Source organism: Equus caballus, chromosome 28 (genome assembly GCF_041296265.1).
Source record: "Equus caballus isolate H_3958 breed thoroughbred chromosome 28, TB-T2T, whole genome shotgun sequence".
Lineage (NCBI taxonomy): Eukaryota > Metazoa > Chordata > Mammalia > Perissodactyla > Equidae > Equus > Equus caballus.
The window spans coordinates 36,506,139-36,528,252 of NC_091711.1; the positions used below are offsets into that span (position 1 = coordinate 36,506,139).

A 22,114-nucleotide genomic window follows, 5' to 3' on the forward strand; every position below is an offset into this window, starting at 1 on the left:
TGCACGGCAGAGGAAGACGGAGCGCGAGATTCTTGGGAAGCCGTCAGTAGGTGCTAAGATGGAAAAGACATCTTCTTTTACCAGAAACTGTGTACTAAGCACCTACTGTGTTCCAGGCACTATGTGAGATGTTGGGGATATAATGGCAAGCAAAAGAAGTCGTGATCCCAGCATAACTTACTGTGTGTGTAAAGAGACGTTATTCAAACAAATGCACAAACATATACTTACAAACTGGGGACTATGCAAATATATAACAGGAGTCCTGTTCTAGTCTGAGGGGCCAGGGAAGGCTCCCTCTGAGGAAGTGTCCTTTGAGTTGACATATGAAGGATGAATGGGAGCTGTTAGGCAAAGGGGAGGAGAAGAGGGTTCCATGTGGAGGAATGGCATGTTCAAAGGCCCTGAGGCCTTGCAGCTGAGCAGAGTTGGACCAAGGCTGCCCATCAGGTATCCAGAAAAGGCTACTTGTCTTCCTTTGTCACTCTCCTTGGTCCTAAGGCCTGTGCTCCCCACCCCCATACCATGGATGGGCCTTAGGCCAATTACTTCTCTTTTGCGGAGTTAACCCCACCTGAAAGTTCTCACCCTCTGTAGCTTAACTCAGTCCTTCTCTGATAATTCAGCCTTGGGAATTTTCCTTTTCTCTGCATTTCTGATGCATTTGACGTGTTGGCTGATTGTTTCAGATTTGGGAAATATCGAGTAGTAGAAGATATGCTTTGCTATGAGGTGTATGTGGGTTTAATTCCTAGCTGTGTGACCTCTGACAAAGTTTCTTATCTATCTTGAGTCTTGTTTTCCTTATCTAACCCAATGAAAATCATGCTCGTATCTTACAAGTGAGTTTGAGGAATTAGATTTAATAGGCATAAGATGCGTCTCTTTTGTTCACCGCGGGTTTCCCCCACCCCACACAGTGCCTGAACTCCTAGTAGCCGCTCAGGAAATATTTCCTGGCTGAACAATAGGCTCGGGCAGTGTGGGTTGTATTCAGAAGGTCTTTGGGGGAGGGGGGGGTGTGTGTCTTTTTCTTCGTTACCGCTGACATCATGTCCCCATCATGCTGTCAGCTGGGCCAGGTTGTTCACAGTGCCCAGGGATTGGCTTTATAATTCTGCCATTACTCACTTTGACCAGAGAGGGCAGCATTTAGCATTCTTTATTTATATTTTCTTTAAAACAGAGGTTGGCCTCCTTGAAAGGCACTTGACTCTTATCTCCAGGCCCTGCTCCACACCCTCAGCATTGGCTATCCCTCATAACTGTCTTGGGGCTTGAAGATCTACAGTCTGGCCTTGTTTATCCTCATACCTGTTTCTGCCTGGACACTGAGGTGGTGAACTGGTGCGGAGGCTCTGAGCGTGCCGGGCGGGGGAGCACCTGCTTTCAATGTGACCCTCCCAGCTGGGTCCACTTAGTGTCCACTGTCATCCTGGCTGAAGTTAGGTAAGTTAAAGAGGGACGAGAGAAACCTTGGTTGTTTTAAAATCCACCTGAAGGGTAAGTTATAAACATACAAGGGTCCTCTTGGCTTCTGTGCTGTATAATCCCAGAGAGAGACCAGAAAGCAGACATTGCTGCTTGTTCAAAACACAGCAAAGTTTCCCGCCCATCCCTGGTGCATTCTGAGAACAGATTCGCTGTCTGTCTGCAAAGACACATCTGTGGGTCTGGCGTGCAAATGAGGTGCGGTGGGGTGAGGGGGGGGTCCCTTAGCTTAATGGCCCCTTGGTTTTCCTGCTCCTGGACCCATCCTGGAATTGCTCAGCTCACCCAGCAAACAAAATCCCAATTAGCAGAAAAATAAAATACTCCAGACAGCTCCTGAGATGTTGCCAGCTGTTCTGGTCCCACAAACTGACCTGACCTGCAAGCTCGAAGTTCTGAGAACCATTCGTCGGCACGGTATTTTTCTGGGCACTGCTTCAAAGAGGCTGCGGTTGAAGACCAGGCTGCTATTCTGGTGGCCTCTTGTGGGGGATAAAGTTTCCCATGGGCCCCCGGGGAGGGCTGGAGCACTTGGCGGGGGGTGGGTTCCGAGCACCTCTGGCCGGTGTGTCCGCATGACCATGAGCAGGTCGGCGCCTCTGAACTTGAGTCGGGTAGAGCTTTCTGGAGGTCAGCATGCACCCTAGATTCTGGGATGTGCTGGAGCTTAGCGGGTCAAAACATGCAAGGCCAAAACCATTCTAAAGGTTAAGGGGCTTGTGGGGTGGGGGTGGGGGAGACAAAGATTCATTAAATCTTGACTCTGAAGATCAAAAATGGGATTTGAACTGAAAGGATGTGAATAGGACCATTGGTGGGCCTGGTGCAAAGTAGGGCAAGCCTGGACTTGTTTCTAGGGATTTTCGAGGCTCTGGGGGCCTCCTGTCAGCTGACCATTCAGGCACCCATTTGGGCCCATTATCCTAAGGGACATGGCAGGGTCAGAGTGGCAAGTTCATCCCTGCCTTCAAAGAGTGGAAACCCACCTGAGCAATGGCACGGGTTGGATCAAGACCCAACCTACAAAGGTGGACATCCCTGCCTACCTCTTGGCTTCCACCTCTCTGCCCTTTGTCACACTGTCATCCAGCAGATGCTTTCCATCACTCTAATGGGTCAGGCTCTCAGCCTCCAGGCCTCTGCTCCCTCCTCTCCCTGAGGCCTTGTCCTTCTCTTTCTCTTGGCTGACCAGTGGTGATTTCTCAGATCCCAGTTCAGGCAGTACTTCTCCCCCAGCACGTGCCCATAGCACCTTCCAGCCTGGCTGGGTGCGCCTGCTGCATGCTCCTCTGGCTCCCTGGACTATAACTGCCCATCTTTTTGTCTCATAAGACAGAAATAAGCTTCCTGAAGGTAGGGACATTGTCTACCAGCTGATTGCTGAATCCCCAAGACATAGCAGAAGATCTGAGGCACAGAGACCCTCAAACACTTCTGAGTGAATAGTGAATGAATTAATTCCAAGGACCCATGACAGGAGGGGAAGGAAGAGGGAGAATGAGGAGGAGAAGGCGGCCCCACTGACCTCCTGCAGGATGCTGCATCTTGGGTTTCTCATCTGCAGGTGGAGTCTGGGTACTTCCCCTCTGCAGAGATATCGATGTGTTAACTGGGGCCACCTGTAACAGGATCCCACAACTCACCTCTCTTTGGATGTGAATCTTCAGTATTTGGGGATCAAGGCCCCTTTTGGCTTCTCAGATCACACTCTTACCAGCCTCTCTCTTCTTTTATGGGTGACTGTTAGGAACTAGGACTCCTGACCCCTCGCTCCAAGAGCCTAAACATGAAACCATCTCTGTCTGCCTTCATTGTATTACCTTCGATTCCCTCCTGCGGATTCATTCATTCATTCAACAAACATTTTGGGAAGTCCTGCCACATTCTAAGTACTGTGCCAGGGGCTGGAGTCCCAGATGCAGCCCCTACTGTCTAGTAACTCAGGCTAGTGAATGCCAAGGAACTGATCATTAAGGAGAACATGTGCAGGAAGAAAGGAAGCTGTGCAGAAGACAGGAGGATTAGGTTGGCCTGGGATGGGCAGAAGGCTTCCTGGAGGAGGTGGCATTTCATCTGGGTGGGTCTTGTAGGAAGACAGATGTGTGGGCAGGTGTATGGGGAGGAAGTCATTCTCATGGAGACAAGGGGAATCACAGGACAGGTCAGTATAGCGGGCGTGGGGGTGTGATGGGGAGCCCTGGAAGCTTAACAGTGGTAGGACTTGGGGTGGGGTCTCAGCTCCAGAGAGCCGTGTATACACTGATGAGCTACTCAGGATAATCCTGTAGATGCTGTGAAGCCAAGGGAGGTTTAGGTGGGGATGTGTGTGAGGTTGTTGCTCTCATTTGTTCCTGAGAGAAAGAGGGAGATGATGGGAAAAGGACACCTTTCTCACTTTTTGGGTTTGATATTCCCCTCCTGACTATGCCTTGTGGAGTGCAAGCCTCAGCAATTCTAATCGTGCTTGGTGAACACACTGGGGCAGTCACCTTACTGGCCTCTTAGAAACCCAGGTCACAGAAACACCGTCTCCCTTCGAAGATGGTCCTCACTCCCCAGGTAAGTCAGCCCCGAATCCAGGAACCAGCCAGCCTGGGACTTTGGCCCTGTCCTGGACCAAATGATCCATATCTTTCTCCCAAATTGGCTGTGGCCACTGGAAGAAATGGAGAGTGGCTGACTTTAAAAGTGGTCAGATTAGAAATGAAGTGTATGCCTAGGTAGCGACTCTTAAATTTTATCTTTTAATGTTTTAACATTTGAGGTCATCACTTAAAACATGAAAGGGAGTGAGATGTAGATTTTGTCTGTGTTCCTTTTGGGATAATCTCGATGTTCCAGGCATCTTGACCTTTCTGGGCCCATGTCCCCTTTCCTCCCTTCTCTGGCCCCTTCATCTCATACAACAGACGTCAGCTGGGCCCCTGTGTGTCCCCTGGCCTGCTCAAGCAGAAATTCCCCGTGCTAACAAGGCGAGGAGAGCTAGAAGCCGGCACGTGCCCCTTCTCCTCCTCTGCCAGGAGGCCTAGCACGGGGCACCCCCAGGACAGCCTTGCCCGAGGGACCCCAGAACACAAGGCAGGCACTGAGAAACAAGAGTCTCTGTGCAGAGAGAGGTTTTAATATCCTCCCGCTTTTAATAGCTTTCCCTGAGATGGAAACTTGGGTTGAAATGATTTGCAGCTCTCCAGATTTTTCTGAGTGTGTGTGTGTATTTGGGTTTATTTTTAGCCACAGGGGTTCATTTCTTGCCAAAAAACCTGCTTAAATAAAACCAAGATTAATATTTTTACTTAACGGAAAGAGTTCGGACAAGCTTTGAACTGGAGACTCCCTGTCTTGATGGAGAGCGCATCTAAACTGTCTGGCTGCGGCTTTGACATCAACAAAAAGGGCCTTTGAAACTGATGAGAGAAGTGCCCTCAGGGGACCAGGGTCGGATGCAGGAAGAGCCTATTTGCAAGACAGCTCCGAGGAGCATTCTTCCTCACACAGGCTGCCCTGCACCCCTCACGTTCTCCCCGGCCATTTTCCCGGAAAGGCAGGAGGTCAGATCTGCCCTGGCTTTGCTCAGAGCCGGGCTGGGATTCAGCCTTGCTCCCAGCTGCCTCCTTAGCCCCTCCCCACCAGGTCAGCTCCAGGCTTCTGCTTCCTCTGGATGCAGATAAAGCAAACTGAATCTCTTCTCCAGGATGGGCTGAGGCCCAGATCTCTGTCACCTCCAGGGAGCTCCTGACGCCCCTCCCTGGGACAGCCTTCACCCCTCTTTGTGGCATACCCGCTCTTTGTTCTTGCTCCATCTGCTGTGTTTGCCAGACTTGAATGTCCTTCACCTGTTTCCTTATTTGTCTTTCTTAACTCTGACCCCTGAGTTCCTCAGGGCCTCATTTATCTGCCGGGGCCCTGTGAGCGCAGCACAATACTCAATAAATGACGGCCGAACACATGTGTATCTGACCCTGCGGACTGAGAACGGCCATTATCCCTTTCGGATCAAATAAGGCTCAGAAGCACTTGGTCATTTGCCAGAGCTTACCCAGGGGAGTTATCTATTTTTTAAGTGGCCCTCCCTGTGTGTGGCACTTTTAGCTTCATGTGTTCAGCGGTTACACATCAGGGGCCTTCTATGTGCCAGGCTCTCTTCTGGTTGCCCCGGCTACAGCAGTTGGTAAAACAGAGACCGTGCCCTCTCATGAGGCATATGTTCTAGTGAGGAGAGACCATCGTAGGACAAACAAGTGGCTATATCATAGGGCAGGGGTGGCCCGTGCGATGGAGCACGGTACAGCTGGCCAGGGGACATAGGAAATGCATGGGGAGGGATGTGAGGGGATCACGGCAGGCCCCCTGGCCAGGTCATGTTTGAAACAGGCAAGGGAGGGGGCCGTGTGGCTACTGAAGGGAGAGTGTTTCAGCAGGGGGACTGCAAGGACAGAGGGCCTGGTGGGGCGTTTGGGGTGACACAGTGGAGCAAGCTGCCAATTCCTGAGATGGGGAAGGCCATCGGAGGCCCCGGTGTGGGTGAGGGCCATTATCAGGAGCTTGGTTTGGGATGGTTGAATTTGAGATATCTTATTAGACTTCTAGCTGTACAGGTAGACTGAATGTAGATGCTTGGATATGTGTGTTAAAGGTCATGGGAGTTCTGGGTTGGAGGTTGCAAAACTGTGGGAGCTGTCAGTTGTACAGATGGGATGAAAGCCACAAGCTGGATGTGAAGAAGAGGAGGATGGAGACCCCACTGCTGCCTGGACCGAGCACCATGGAGCTCATAACACATAACAAGAGCTCCTTTGGTGGAGTCGGGGAGGGGGCGTAGGTCATGGCAAGAACCTGTCTAGGTTGGTAATCATCAACCCAATTTATAGTCTGGGATGGGAGGTGACTTGCCTAAGGTCACACAGTGACAGGGCAGTGACTTTATCCAGGCCCCACGTGCTCCGAGCCTGTTCATTCCAGTGTATCACAGCCACTTCTCCAGGGGTTTTCTTGGTCTGACCTATCAGCTTCTGAGTCTTTTTTGAGGGTCTTTTGGGGTTTGGGGTTGTGGTGACAAATAGACTGGGAACCAGAAGGACCCAGTGAGGGTGGGCTTAATTCCTAAGGCTCCTTCCTCAAACATGGACATCATCGAAGTGTCCCCAAAGAGGCAGCCGCTAATTGAGGAGGACATTGAAAAGGGCCGTGGAGGTGGATATTAAAGATCCTCAGGGGAGGAGGAAATGCTGAATCGCAAGAATTCTCTTGGGTCCCTTGCCGGCTTCCTCTGATTAGTGCACTTAAGAATCTACAAGTAATCACTGACAGCAACCTAACAGTCTATCATCTGTTTCGCTTCAGGGTTACAAAGTGCCTTTTTACATATACATTGTCTCATTTGATTAATCAGTCTAACTAACCTCAGCCTTAGGGATCAGTGAGTTTTTGTGGTTTCTAAGTTATTTTTCTCCCATGAAAGCCTTGCTGGGGAGCACAGTATGCTAAACAGATGATATTCTGTTATATCGCTGATGGTGATTCCTTGTCGATTCTTATTACCAATCAGAGGATGTATGCGTGTGAATGATTGGGAAAGGGCGGTGGCGTGGTCAAGGGGATGTGGGGATCATTGGGGGCTTATCGGGGGATCCTTCTTCCTAGGGACCACTCCTCCTCTCTGATCCTTAGCAGAGCTGATAGTGGGGGTGGAGAGGTGCAGAGAAATTATGAACTATTTTGCAATCAGTACAGATCTCGTGGGAAGGTTTTTAGGCAGTCTACTTTCCTGGGGGACCCACCAATTTTTTTTTCCCCCACTGGGATGCAAAACTGCCCTTGCGGTACCTGATAGCTTTTTTTTTTTTTAGTTGGAAAATGGGGACAATTGTAGCCACCTGATAGGGTTATTGCGAGGATAGAGCAAGATTGCATGCACACACTGCTTGGCACATAGGAGGGGTTTCAAGAAATGGTAGTTGTCGTTATCACTGTGTTCTACTTCCTTCCCTCTCCTCTAGACTTACTGATGTGATGAAATGAAATGCAGGGAGCTGATGATTGATTAGCAGATGGGTGGCCGGAAGAGCATGGAAGCCTGGCTTTGCCTTTCTCAGACAGGCTGCAATGCAGGCTGTCCACAGTGCACAGGATCAGGGTATTGCTTAGTGGGCTGAGCCAGACGGGCTGTGAGGTCTCTTGCTTATCGTCGTTGGCCATGAGCACTCTGGCTTCAGCAAAGACCCTTCCTTTGTCATCCTGTGGGGATGACAACCGGGAAATAAACATCTATTAACTATTAGACAAGCTGGGTTACAGGCTTCCCTCCTTCCTTGTTTCTGGTGGGCTTCCATGGGGGTGGGCATCATTTTGACACTCCCAGACCCCTCTTTTCCTCCAAGTCCAAGCCTAAGAAGACAGGTGAGCCCACAGTCCAGGCTTTTCTGCCTTCCTAGATCCTGCCTGCTGGGGTCCCGTCTGAACAGCCTCCTCCCTGGGGTTGACACTAACAGTGACTTCTGTTTTGGGAGAAATTCATTCTACCTGCAGGCAAGGTGTGACTTATTTATCCTCACTGTCCTCCTGAAAACATATTTAAACCAGCAAAATCATTCTCCAGGGCCTTTGGAGAGACAGGAATGGGGCTCTGTGTGTGTGTGTGTGTGTGTGTGTGTGTGTGTGTGTGTGTGTGGCAGTGGTAGCATCTGACCCGCTACATGGCTGAATCAACTCCTGTATCACGGAGAGCATCTGTACGGCCCCTGACAGGATGCTCAGATGAGCAGAATCTGGAGTCCTGAGTTGGTGTACATTCATTCAGTTAAGGGATCCTTGATCTAAAACCCAGGCAGACTTGGTCTTCCAGCCTGCCAGTAGGAAAGTCCAGCCACCAGCTTGGGGTAGAAAGGTCTGGATTTGATTGAAGATGGATGGTTGGCAGGTGGAAGGAGAGGGTGAGGGGGGCCCAGCTCATGGGTGTTTTTTCCCCATCTGAATATGCTGGTGAACAGCAATAACATGTAATTTCTGGACACACCCGTAAGCTGTATTGGAAGCTGAGTCCTGTTTGCCATCAGAATTGGTTTTTGTTCAAAACTCGTGCTGGTTGTGGTCTATATTACTATGGATGGAGGTGCTAGCAGGCAGCACATAATTATTTTTGGAAAGGATGTGCCTTGTTTCGCCTATGTTTGCAAGCTCTTATTAGCCTTTCCCCTCAAAATTATTTAAAGAAGACAAGATAATTCTATAGAAATACACCTTTACACCTGGAACCTCAGGTGTATGATGTATTTAAGAGGGCCACACCTATATTTATAGATCTACGTGCCAATTACAGAAGCACACAAAGCCTGGTCTGTTTCTTCTTACATACTTTTAAGTTAAAATACTGTTTCCTCTGTTTTCTTTTCACCTCCTTATCCCGATAAGTCCACATTCCCTTCTGAGGAGCATAAGAAGCTCCAAGACGGAGACCTGGGCTGCACCTCATCCTCCCCTTTCTCTGACTGGTGCTTCTGTACCTGGGAGATGCACCCTCTAGCCATGAACTTTTAAACTCTGTCTTCCCACTAGACAGCCCTCGGTGGACGTAGGAAATAGGACTTCTATTTCTTGTACCTCCACCAGCACCCAACCCAATTTCCCAGACACCAACCCAGTGCACGCCCACATTGGTTTACCCACACACGGGTAGACGGTGTGGGGGCCACTCTCACATGGAGGAGAATAAAGAAAACCTGTGTCCAGCCCAGCCCATCTGTAAAGCTGGCTGCTAGCTGCCACATCAAGGTGGCAAGAACGGCCCGACGTGCTGCCAGCTCCAAGTTTGGAAACCATCTTCTGTTGTTGGAGAACCGCGACCTCCCCTCCCCTTTCTCGTCCACTTGGCCCCAGGGCCAGCGAATGCCTCGGGAGCACGCTTATTGCCAAACAGGAAAGTACAAAACAGCACGCATTTGAATTGCAGAGGAGAATCTGAAGTAAATAAAGACATATGAATTCACAGACCAAATAGGCAGATTTGGGGCTGGCCGGCGATTCTGCTTTGGAAGGACTATGGGAATCCATTTGGGAGAGCAGAAGGTTATTTAATTTTAGTTCAGTTTAGTGCAGTTTTGTTTTTATAAGGAAAACACTGGGGTGGCCTCTCTGCTGGGCCGTCTTTGCCTCAGTCTTTCTGCACCATGACCACGGGATCTTCTTTGGGCCTGGGGGGCTGCTCTTGGGTTACGCGTGGGTGATGAGCTGGGACAGGTACCTGTGAGGGAGTGAGTGTTCCAGGCCTGAAAGCATCTCATGCGTTTGTTTTGACCAGTTCACGTGTGCTCCCCCACCTCTCCCTGAAATTTCGCAAGGCCAGAGCATTTTGATGAGCTGGCCTTTCTTCTCATCCCAGGGCGTCCTCCCAGGCCTTCGCTTACAGTGCATGTTAGGAGCCTAAGAATGCTCAGGATGGACAAATAATGACGGAATTCATGGTCCTGGTGGTCATGCTAATGACAGTGACGGCAAACACATGCGGCTGGGGATGGGCCACCCACTGTTCTCGGGGCTTATACTTCACCCTCACTGCAACTTTAGGAGGTATTGTTGTTCTCATCCCTGTTTTACAGATTAAGAATTGAAGGCACAAAGGGGTTTAGTAACTTCCCTAAGGTCACACGGCTCCAGTGCCGGGATTTGAACCCAGGCAGTCAGGCTCCAATGCTATGCCATGTTGTTGCTGCTCCGCTAGTAACAAGTACATCACTTATAAGCCACGTGAAGGGCACTGGGCCAAGACAATCAGAGAGATTTAGGAGGGAAGAGCTCCAGGGACACTGGGGTTTGCCTGAGGCCACATGGTAATGGTGGAACTCAAACTTAAATGTGGCTTCTTGACTACAAAAACACACTCTCTTTTCACTGAACTATTCTCAGATGAAAAGGTTCCAAGCCCAGGCCATTTCAGGGTAAGGAAGGAATTGGCTCGCCGCGCATGCAGAAGCTTCCAGAAGTACCCAGCTTTATGGGACAGGTCTGCTTATGACATGTTATGTCTAAATGAAGTCAAGCCATTTTTGAGCCAGGAAAGGGTAGATGTTGCTATTTAAAGGAACCTCTTTTGCTCCCCCCCCCCCCCCACCCCAAGGCAAAGACTCACTCCCTAGTCTACCTTCTGTGTTAATGAAGAAGCAGAAGATGGAGCCAAATCAATTCAGGAAGAATCAATAGGAAAGTCCTGGCAGATATGCTTTCTGCCCAACAGTTAAGCTGTTACAACTTGCCTGTGGGAGTTAATGTAGAGGAAATCGTCCCTGGGCCTCTGGGAAGATGGCTCCCTGCCGAGGATGCTGCTGTGAAGTTAGACGCAGAGGTGGATGCAGAATCTTGAGGGAGCTTGGCCTGAGATCTTGCCAACCTCTCGTTTTTACAGCAGACTTGGAAACAGCCGCTCACCTCCTCCCAGTTTGAGCTGCCTCTGCTAAATTGCTAACTTTGCCAATGGGCTCCGTTTTTGCCATCCTTGGCCAGGAAGGTCTGGAGGGGCTGTTATTCATCTGGGTCTTGACTTTACGTCTGACTGGGAGAGTAGGATCCAAGCTCATTTGGGGGGAAACAGGACAGAATCCAGTTGGGATGGGGGAATTGGTTCCTAGTAAAGATTATTTTAAAGAGGTTAGAGTCGAAGAATTGAGAAACGTGATGGGACATCCAAAATGGGGAAGGATACAGAGCTACCAGAATGGATAGAGGGGTGTGTATGTGTGTGTGTGTGAAGAGTATTCTGCTTAACAAACATTATTTAAGCACCTACTCTTTTTTGGGCTAAGTGCAACCTGAGGTGGGAAGGAGTGACAGGATCTTAGAGCTGGAAGAGTTCAACTTGTGATTCAAAATATGGCTCCTATACTTGCAAAATCCATTCCCTTCTGGTTAAGGTCCTAGCAGGAGAGCATCTGGCTCCCCTTGATGGAGACTTTCTCTGCCCCTGTGGCAGTACCACCCCCGCCCCACCACTTTCGTTGCTAGTTCTTGTTATTAGTTGTCTTTTTCTTGGATTGAGCCAATGAATATGACTTCTCTGCAATTTCTGAATTGTCTTCGAGACCCGTCCATTTGTTCCTCCATGTGCCGGTTTTATGAATATTTGAAGATAGCTATTGGGTGCTTCTTTTTCGCATAAAATAGGAAGAGAAGACAAAGCCTCTTATAATCTCAAAGCCAATCCCTCCTTCCCCGTGATCCCACTGCTTGTAGTAAATGCCTCTCTTCCAGCCTTCGTCACACTGGGTCTGTCTAAGTATTTTCGCCTTCATAGTCAACTAATAGTTGCAGAGCAACTCCTTTCTGCTACATTGTAGCAAGAAATTTCATAAGATCTTCTCTTTAACCCTCATTCCAATTCTCTGACATCGGTAGAGTTACACCCTCTTTACAGATGAGAAAATTGAGGCTCAGAAAGAGGAAGTGGCTTCACTTCTCTGTCAGTTTCCTCATCTGTACAGTGTGGATGCTAATACTGCTCTCGTAAGGTGGTTGTGAGGAGTAAATAAGTGACATGTACCATTGTACCTAGTAGGTGTGTGATAAATGGGAGCTACTTTTCTGGTGACAATCCTTCCACAGTCAGCCCATCTCATTTTTGGCAATGACGATGATAATAATGATGATATTAATAACTTTTATCTAATGTACACTACATCCAAGACATGGTGCCAGGAGTTTCCCATGCGTTCTCTTGCCTAATCCCTTCAGTTGAGGAGATTGGTACCGTTGTTATCCTGGTTTTATAGAAGAGGAAAGTGGAGGCCAGAAACAAAGTTGCTTGCCCACAGTCATAATGGCCATAGAGAGAAGAGCTGGGATTGGAACAGTTTAGTTGGCTCCTGAGTTCCCACTTCCAACTGCTCCCTCCTCCACCACACCCTAATTGAGCTACACTCTGCTGCATCCCTTGCCATCTAAGTGCTGGGTACTGAGGGCCCCATTGGAATGCTGACTGGCGCAAGGAAAGAAGCTGGGGTATATCACAACCCTGTGGCCATGTCAAGACATGGTGAATTATGCGTGCAAATGAAAAGCCCCAAATGAGGTGGCGCTCAGGAAAGGGTCCTGTAGAAAGAGAACAGGTCTGGGAGGCCATGTGATTATCAGATGGGCAATGGAGGGAGGGCAAAAGGCTTTAACGGGAGAAGTAGATTTTGGATTATGGTGAAACCACAGAGTCAAGAAACTCCTCCAGGGGTGAGTGCAGCCTAGGAATTTCCGGAGTCGGCAATTGTGAACATTTGGGGTAATTAACTCAAATGATGACAGCCTTCCTTTTCTCCTCCATTCCTCCCCCCTCCCAGTGTTTCTCATCTGAATTCTCGCTCTTATAAACACAATCATCTATTCGAGTTGGCTCAGAGGTAAGAAAGCAATTCCAGGCACCCTAGGGGCTGGATGCCCAAGCTGAGATGTGGTCTCTGATGTGGTTCAGGCCTCTCTAACCTCCTCGCTGTCTCTGTCTTGCCTTTTTCTGCAGTGATCCGGGCCAAGGTGGTGGGGAAGAAGCTGGTGAAGGAGGGGCCCTTTGGCACACTGGTCTACACCATCAAGCAGATGAAGGTGAGTGACAGCAGCTCAGCTCCAGGAGGGTTCCTAGTTTTTTGCCAGAAGAGTCCTGGCCAAGGGAGGCAAGGTGGGTGTGCATTTGCTCAGTGTCTGAGTCCCAGACCCAGCCCTGCCCCGCTGCTGGAGAGGGCATTGCTGAGGCAGCAGAAAGGGATGGGCAGGGAGTGGGGGAATGATGACTCCTTCATCCCAGAGCCAGCGCAGGTTGAGTCCTGCAGAGGTCATTGTTAAGAGGCTGGGTTCTGGCGCCAGACAGCAGACAGTTTTGTTACCTGCTAACTATGAGACCTTGGCCAAGTCACTGCTTCTCTCTGGGCCTCAGTCTTCCCATCTGTAAAATGAGGAGGTTGGACTAGATTGTCTTATGGGTTCTTCCAAGTTCTGACTTTTTGAGTTTCAACGATGCCTACTGGTCTGTGCAGTCACGAGTTGACAGTTCAGGTTTAACCCCTTGAGTCTTTACACGAAACTTTTGCTGATCACAGGAGCCACACCCCGAGGTGGGACGCACCCTCTTTCCTGATTTTCCCAGCTGTAATGCTCTTCTTGCATCCCAGCTAGTTAGCACCGTTTACTAAGCCTGTTCATACAATCGAACAGATTCCTGAGCATACTAACATTAGGAAGCACATTAAGGAAGCATGCTTAAGAAAAAGAACATCAGATTTGAAACCTAGAAAACCTGCTTCCTGGTCTCAGCTGCACTCCCACGTGGCTCACTTACCTTGGAATCGTCCCTTTTCCTGTGCTTCAGTTTTGCCATCTGGTAACAGCATGGCGTTGGGCTTGTGCCCCTAACAGCCCTTCCCTCTCAGGCATTTCAGGATTCCAAGTGTCCCAGGACACTGACTGTGTTACTTCGAAGCAAGAGCTGCTGTGGGTGCTGGAAGGGGAAACTTACATTTGGCTCAGCACAGAGGACGGGGGCTTTACCCCGAATAGCTCAGCAGCTGGTCCATCACCCCAACTTTTGTAAGCACCTCCCTATGTGCCGTGCTCTCTACCAGGAGCTGTGGAGGCCACAAGGAAGATGCGCTTCCATGCTTAGGAAGGAGAGAAGAAACCTGTGCGAGAATCCTGAGACGCTCACGACAGGGTGTGCTCAGGTCCCGGGGAAGTGCAAGCCCCTTTGCTCACCGCTTACATCTGCATCCCCAGCAATTAGGGTGGGACCCGGCGTGCCACAGGGACTTGGCAAATGCGTGTCCATCTAATGAGGGAATGAGGGTGAGACCCCACTGGCCTGAAAACTCCCCAGAGGAGACCAGCCTTGGTGCTCAGATAGAATTGAGTGGGGGGAGTGACACAGCCCACGAGTGGTACCCAACCATCCCGGAGGCAGCTGTGCGGGCCTCACTGTTCCTGCGTCCTGAGGCCTGAGGTTAGCTGTACTAAATTTGTGGAACCTGTTGCTTTGGATTCAATTTTGGAAACATCCACAGCCTTCTGGTTATGTAATATCCAGAGTCAGCCCTGGCCAGCTGCCCTTGGCTGCCCAAGCTAGGTCATGGGACCAGCTTATGTCTTCAGACGGCCATGGGGAGAGAAGGGTGGGTGGAGGGGGGAACCAACAAGATCAACAACAACCCAGAAAACCCACTGTGCAACCCCTGGCAGCTGGCAAGCGGATGCCAAAGCACATTAGACAAAAGCAGAGGTTCAGGAAACACATTCCCCGCCTGCTCTGGAACAATCCCTCATATTATGAGATACTCTGTGGCCAGCAGAGAGCTGCCAGGGGAAGAGCTGGGAGGCAGTGGCTCCTAAGCTTGCCTTGCTTCCCTGCTTCCTTCAGGACCAGGGTGACCAGAGGCCCTTCCTGTGGGCAGAATGTCCCATTCCCTGCTCACTGGTGTCAGACCAGCCACTGGGGGGTGTTTAGAGGCCAAATGACATTTATTCACCCATCAGCTTCAGAGTGTGCACACCCACTCCCAGGCCAGGGGTCTCATGCTGTCCATTCACCATCCTTCACCCGGGGTCATGGAATCAGGATGCCGGGCATTAGGAAGGAAAATCCCTTGTTTTACATCTGACAGAGGCTCAAAGGGGAAATGACTTGCCAGAGCCATGCTTTTAATTCAAGGCAGATCTGGTTCCCAAGCTGAGGTGTCGGGATTCCTTCTCAATCCTCTATGTTCTTTACATGACTCCCCAAATCTCCCTGCCATCTTACTTTGATCATCAATTACTACCTAATGCCTTTTATTAATTCTGCCCCTCCTACCAGCCCAATATTAGATAACCCATAGAACTGGTCACTGTCCTTCCATCTCAAGAGGCCAGTGGATTCTGCTGGTCTCTGGGTACCGGTCTGCTAATCAGAGTGGGAGTAGACCATCTGACCCCCCACCCCACCCACCCCCTGTGCTTAGCACTGTGCTTTGAGCTATGGATACAAAGATAAAATTTGTTATAATGAATGTAAGACTCCATACGAGTAATGTTTATTGAGCATTTCCTGTGCGCCAGGCATTCTGCTCAGCCTTTGCACCGACAGGTCCTCACAACACCCTATGAAATGGATACACATTATCCTCTATTTATAGGTAAGGCAGTTGAGCCTGGGAAAGGTTCTATAACAGTCCAGCTCATGGGGCTAGAAAGTGGCAAAGCGGAGTGAAGCTAGAGAGCCTTTGCCAGCAAAGAGATGACACAGCAGTAGTGCTGATTCAGCATTCCTGCCCACTTTGGGGGCTCCCCCCACCCCGTTTGTATCTAGTTCCCTTGGGGAACAAAAAGAGGTTAGCTTGAGTTTGTAGGTTTGTCATCCAGCAGTGTATCTCTTGACTTGCAGCATCCTGCAAAGGGTGTATTGAAAACTCTTTGTAGGAGGGAAGGGGGAGAGGCCAGAGAGGAGAGCCTGCAGGAGTTTTGGCAATGATCCCTCAGCGGCTTTGTTCTAGCAGATTAGAGAGTCTACCCAGAGAGGCAGACGGGTTAAGCAAGGGCTCCCTTCGAGCAGGACGAAAGGAACTCAGAGAACGTGAGAATTCGAGCCGCCCTGTCTGACCTCTCTCTTCTCTCTCAGAGTCCACCCCTGCCCCCCGAACTTCTCACCCAGATGAAAGGTGGGCAGATGCTCTTCCATATGCTAATTCTAGAACCTCTGGTCCACCTCTCGGGCATATTTTGAGTGTGCAGAGACCCACAGGTGTGTAGTGGAGTGGAGGGGGGGGGGGTGTATTTGAATGTTGAGGGAGCTTACTGCAAAGCCAAACTTGGAGATTAGCTGGAGCTGAAGTGCTGGGCTATGGTGCATAGGTGGAAGTTTCCAGAATTGGCACTCTAATCTATTGAGACCTTATCTCCTATCAGGACCATGAGAAAGCAGTCTGCTTTCCAGGAGCTGTAGTTTGTGCAGTGGAGACATTCTTTCAGGCTGGCTGCAGGGGACAGCACGTGGGGAACATTATGTCCCAGCTAGTCCTAGGAGGGTCCCATGGGGAGGTCCGCTGGTCATGTGCTTTGCATGTCCTGACTCTGAGCAGGACAGATCTGCTGGGCAATCAGAATACTTGGCCCCCAGGAACTTCCTTCAGTGGTTTGTCTAATCAAATGAGCAATAGCAGGGTCTCGCCTTGAAGCTCCAGCTGGAAAGCTTTGTGACTTCCCAGCCCACAGAGAACTATTGAGCTAACTAATGGAACCTCCCATTGCCTGTAACTCTTTATGGTCTAGGTCTCTCCTCTAGCCCTCTGCAGAGACTGCCTCATTCCCACAGGCTCTGCTCCCCCACTAGACAGCCCGTTCTGTGAAAGAAAGACCATACACTTGGTATCTCGGTCAAGTCGCCAAAACTCGGTTGCTTGGTCTGTAAATGAGAATAAGTTGTGGGTTTAAATGAGTTCGCGCTATAAAGCAGCATGCAGCAAGGTGCTGGTCTTCAGCAGGCATGCCAGAGATATTTGACATAATGGTGACATTTCAGGGCAGCAGTGTAGAGTGAAGACCAGATATTCCCTAAGAAATATGCAAATCCCCCAGACTCAGAAACTTCTTTCTCACATCATGTGTCCCATCACCCTATAGGAAGCTAACTTCTTAGAACTTTGTGTAGATACTACCAAGAAGCGAGGCCCAGAGGCTTGTAGACTCCAATGTGAGATAGATACACGTGCGTGTATGTGCGTGCGTGTGCATGCGTGCACACACACACACACACACACACACACACACAGAATGGAATATTACTCAGCCTTGAAAAAGAAGAAAATCTTGTCATTTGTGACGATGTGGATGAACCTGGAGGATAGTATGCTAAGTGAAATAAGCCACACACAGAAAGACAAATACTGTATGATCTCACTTATATGTGAAATCTAAAAAAGCCAAACTCTTAGAAGCAGAGAGTAGAACAGTGGTTCCCAGGGGCTGGGAGGTGGGGGAAATGAGGAAGTGTTGGCCAAAGGGTACAGAGTCACAGTTCTGGAGATCTAATGCACAGCATAGTGACAGAATAAGTTCTGGAGATCTAATGCACAGCATAGTGACTCTAGTTAACAATACTGTATACCAGGAATTTGCAAAGAGAGTAGATGTTAGGTGTTCTCACACATGAAAAGGTAACTATGTGAGGTGATGGATATGTTAACTAGCTTGATACTGGTAATCGCTTCACAGTGTATACATATATCAAAACATCATATTGTGTACCTTAAAGAGATACACTTTTTATCGGTCAATCATACCTCAATAAAGCTGGAGGAAAAAAGAAAAGAACAACCTGCCTATGTCTGAAGTTCCGAACCAGCTTTAACTCCTTGCACTAAGAGGTGAGGTCGGGCAAGACACATAGGAAGAAGACTAGATCCTTTCCTCTGCTCATTACGAATTTTACTGTGACTCGTTTTAAACTAACTTTTACTAAATGTTTTGTGCCAAGTGCTAGTCTATGTCATTTAATTCTCAAAAACTCCTTAGGAAGTAAGTACTTTGCCCCATTTTACAGATGAAGAAACCAAGGCCCAAAGAGGTTAAGTAACTTTGCAAGTGGCTAATAAGTGGCAGAGACAAGACTGAGACTCTGGCTGTCAGTCTCCAGAACGTGGGTTTACCGCTAATCCTCCATCACATTGGCTGGATTAGATTATCTTTAACACCCTTTCCAATTCTGAGATTCTAGGATTCTCTGGTTTCAGGACATTATAAACCCATTATAACCTTCCTAAACTTCTCAAGCCAGTTCTGGGTCTCTGTGATGACAGACCTAATGATACTTTTAGGATCCATATTTAGGTCAAGATAGAATTATTATAAAGAAAAGACAACTGAGTGAGGAAAAAACTGCCTTTACCATACATTTCTCATATTATTTTCAGAATTGACCCTAAAAGGCAGCGCTGTGTTTGTCAGACCCAGTTATCTGTCATTTATTAAAATCTTCTTCATGCAAGTGCCAGAAGCCATGTTAAAACAAGGGTTCCTTCGAACTCAGAAGTAGCAGTGACGTGAAGCTGGCTGCGGCCAGTTGAGTTCATAGTGAGCAGCTGAAGTCACCGGCCTCTAAGCAGAGGTTTGATTTCTCACCCATAAAGCAGAGAGGAGATAAAGGGGAAAGACTGATCTGGAATGAACTGAGATTCCAGTAGGCTGGGCCCCAAACACCTGGAGCAAACAAGAACTGAGTTGAACCATTTGCCCAAAACTCAAGGAACATCCACACCCACATGAGAAGTCACCGGGCACAGGAGTGAGCGCAGGGGCTGCTGTTGGAAGGCTACTCGTGATGGCATGCACACAGCAGCACTCTTACGCATGGTTCCTCTTAAAGCCAGAGAGACACCATCCATCACCGAGGAAGTGGGGGGTACGATTTGACACACCCCTGCTCCCCTGCGGCATAACCGAACACCAAGTGTAGACAGCACTTCTTGCTCTTGGCTGCGTTTCCTCCTTCAGCTGGCGATCCCGCGGGAGAAGAGGGTGAGGAAGGGAGGCCGGGTAAATGAGAACCATCTGTACTGATGGTTGCACACAATTAGAGCAGCGCGCCCCTTACACAAGGCAGAGGCGCCCCAACTCTGTAGGTCCAACACACCTTCTTTGATGGCAGAGGTCCTCATGGACCACCTACCCCCGGCCAGCCAGTCGCCACTTAAAAGAAGATGAGGAGGAAAAAACAGCCCATTAGACCGAATGGAGGCACTTAAATGAGACACCAATGAGGCGATGTCTGGCTTTTTATTAATTACCATAAGTAAATTAATAACGCATGCCAGGACCTAAAGGAGAGACATTGTCCCATTGTAAACCCTTGGGATAAGCCCAGAGACCACCAGCTGTCCAGGGCCCATGTGCTCTGAGCACTGGGGGACAATGGGATTGGGCAACACCTCGGTAACCCCTGCCACCCCTACCAGCTCACACCGTAGCAGAGTTGTCTCGACAGACCCTCGGAGACTTGAGCTGGAACCAACAAGTGGGTTCAGCTTCTGTTATGTTCACATCAGTGGCTCTGAGCACGTGCTGATAAAGGAGGCACAAGAGCCATAAATGGCATTTGCCTGTGTCAGACGCCCTTGGGCATGAATTTGAGAGGGTGCACGGGGAGCCAGCATGGGATAATGGTTAAGGGCCTAGACTCTGGAGCGTATTCTCCTGCCTGGAATCCCAGTTCTGCCATTTGCCAACCGTCTGGCCTTAGGCAAGCCACTTAACCTGCCTGAAGCTCAGGCTCCTCGTCTAGAAAATGGGCACAATAGGCCCCTGTCTCCCAGGGCTGTCATGGGGACTAAATGGGTTAATATGAGCGCAGGATTTCTCAACCTTGGTAGCACTGACATTTGGGGCCTGATAACTGGTTGCTGTGGGGGCCGTCCTGTGCATCATCGGCTATTTAGCAGCATCCCTGACCTCTACCCACAGATGGCAGGAGCAACTGCGCCACCTCTGAATTGTGACAACCAAAAATGTCTCCAGACGTTGCCAAATGTCTCCTGAGGTGGGAGTAAAATTGCTTCCACTTGAGAATCACCATACTAGATTATGTTGTAGATAAAAATGGCCAAATAGCAATTTCCTACAGTTCAACCCAATAATTATAAAGTGTTTAGTTGAAAACCTATGAATTTTATATACATGTTTATATACCCCTTTATCGGGGTAAAGGAACCCAGTGCTTTCATCAGATGCTCAGAAGAATAAAATCTTGGAGCGTCCCGGGCCTGAGCTCAACTTTTGCCAGCCAAACAGAATTTCTCCCAGAGTCCGCGTCTATAAAGTGGCCATAATAATAGCTCCCTCCTAGGGTTCTTGTCAGGATACGGTGAGGCGGATGTAAATGAGAAAGCTTTCATACCCTGGAAAATGGCCCAGGGATGTCACGAGAATGCTGGCTGCGTGTCTTCTCGGAGCTCAGGTCTGGAGGTTGACAAGGCAGGCAGGACCCCCTTCACAGCAAATTCTCTGGATTTCTGAAAAGGTGTTGGGATTTGAGAAAACTATGTGCCTGGAGGAGCGTTGTGGGGGTGTTGGAAGGGGAGGTGTGACTGGCTGGATGAGAAGGTACCAACCCTGGCTCAGACGAGAGGAGAACAGGACATCTGGAGTGAAGGTCCTGGGGTGGGCAGGTCGGTGACCATCCAGGAACGATGGCTGATGAGGGCAATCTGATGCCCACAGACCAAATGACAGCGTGCTTTCTGAGCCCTGCTCCTCCTCTCATGACATTCCTTCTGCCCACAGATGTACCGAGGCTTCACCAAGATGCCCCATGTGCAGTACATCCACACGGAAGCTTCCGAAAGTCTCTGTGGCCTTAAGCTGGAGGTCAACAAGTACCAGTACCTGCTGACAGGTAACAGCCAACTGTAGCATCTAGGCCAGGGTTTGGCCAAGGTCCACCATTCCTTCACTTCAGAAGGGTGGGAAGGAGTAGTTGACCCAGAAGTGTCCTTAGGAGCTTTGCCACATGCCCAGTGGATTATAAGGAGTAGCCAGTGTTGAGTCTATCTTGCTCGGCCAGCGGTGGGAGCTTGAGGCCCTCCATGGAGACTGGGTTTCAGTCTTGGCTCCACCACGAACGCCATGGAGGACATCTAGTTTTGCCATTTCTCAGCTTTGCTATAAATAAAAAGTGATTGCCTGTACCTGGTCCTCTCCACCTCTCGGTCAACCTATCAGGTCTATCTTTGAAAGTTACGCACCTTCAGGCAGTCAGCGTAGGAAAGGAGAAAACAAAACTGAAACCAAAGAACTATTGACGAAGGAAGTGAAGCACTGGCCTTAGTCTCAGCTCCAGCGTGTCATGGGCTTGAGACCTTCTGCAAATCGCTTCACCTCCCTGAGCTTCATTTTCCTCATCTGGAAAATGGGGATGCAGTTTGCCTTAAAAGTTGTTGGGGAGGATGAACTAAAAGCCCAGGACTGAAAGGTACTTAGCATCGTCCCTGGGCTAAGGTGGGTACTCAGTCGGTGAGAATTCTTTCCCTTCTGGCTGGACTTGGGACAGAACCACTTTCCCCTTGTCATCCTCTTTCCTCCTCTAGGCCGTGTCTACGACGGAAAGATGTACACAGGACTCTGCAACTTCGTGGAGAGGTGGGACCAGCTCACCCTCTCCCAGCGCAAGGGGCTGAACTATCGGTATCACCTGGGTTGTAACTGCAAGGTAAGCCCCGGGGAGGGCCGGCAGGGGAGGTGCTGGCTCGCAGCCCCAGAACGTCAGCTCGTGCTCTGCTGGGCGCTGGGCGCTTGTGCTGGGAGGGGCACGCGTGGCTGGCCAAGGCAGAGGGTCAGGTCGGAGCAGGGGCACTAAGGAATGTTGCCCCCAGGCTGAGCAGTGAAGAAAGGAGGCAGGGGAGAGTGCCTTTTTGCTGTCATCTGCCACCTCCGTGCTGCCCACTTGGCAGCTGCTGGGATGTGAGGGCCCTTCAGCATCCCCGGCCCCTCCCGCGGTGCAAGGTTATGGCAGGTACGGGATCTTCACACTGGCAGGTGCTGCGAAGCAGTCCCAACTGGGTTCACTTGGGCAGCTGACTCATTGGCGGTTGGGGCCGGCTGGCACAGGACTGCTGATACCACATGTGCAGAAGGTCACTCTTCA

The 22,114-nt window shown here is 49.7% G+C and overlaps 2 protein-coding genes across 3 annotated transcripts in view; one reads left to right on the plus strand and one right to left on the minus strand.

The window, feature by feature from the left end:
• Positions 1 to 22,114, minus strand: part of SYN3 (synapsin III) — a 460,518-nt gene that overhangs the window by 280,087 nt on the left and 158,317 nt on the right. The gene's annotated exons all lie outside the window — the stretch shown is intronic.
• The window catches only part of TIMP3 (TIMP metallopeptidase inhibitor 3), a 54,509-nt gene that overhangs the window by 31,067 nt on the left and 1,328 nt on the right, over positions 1 to 22,114 (plus strand). The window contains 3 exon segments of the mRNA NM_001081870.2: positions 12,980 to 13,062; positions 20,755 to 20,866; positions 21,558 to 21,679. Of these exon segments, the coding sequence (NP_001075339.1) occupies positions 12,980 to 13,062; positions 20,755 to 20,866; positions 21,558 to 21,679 (317 nt within the window).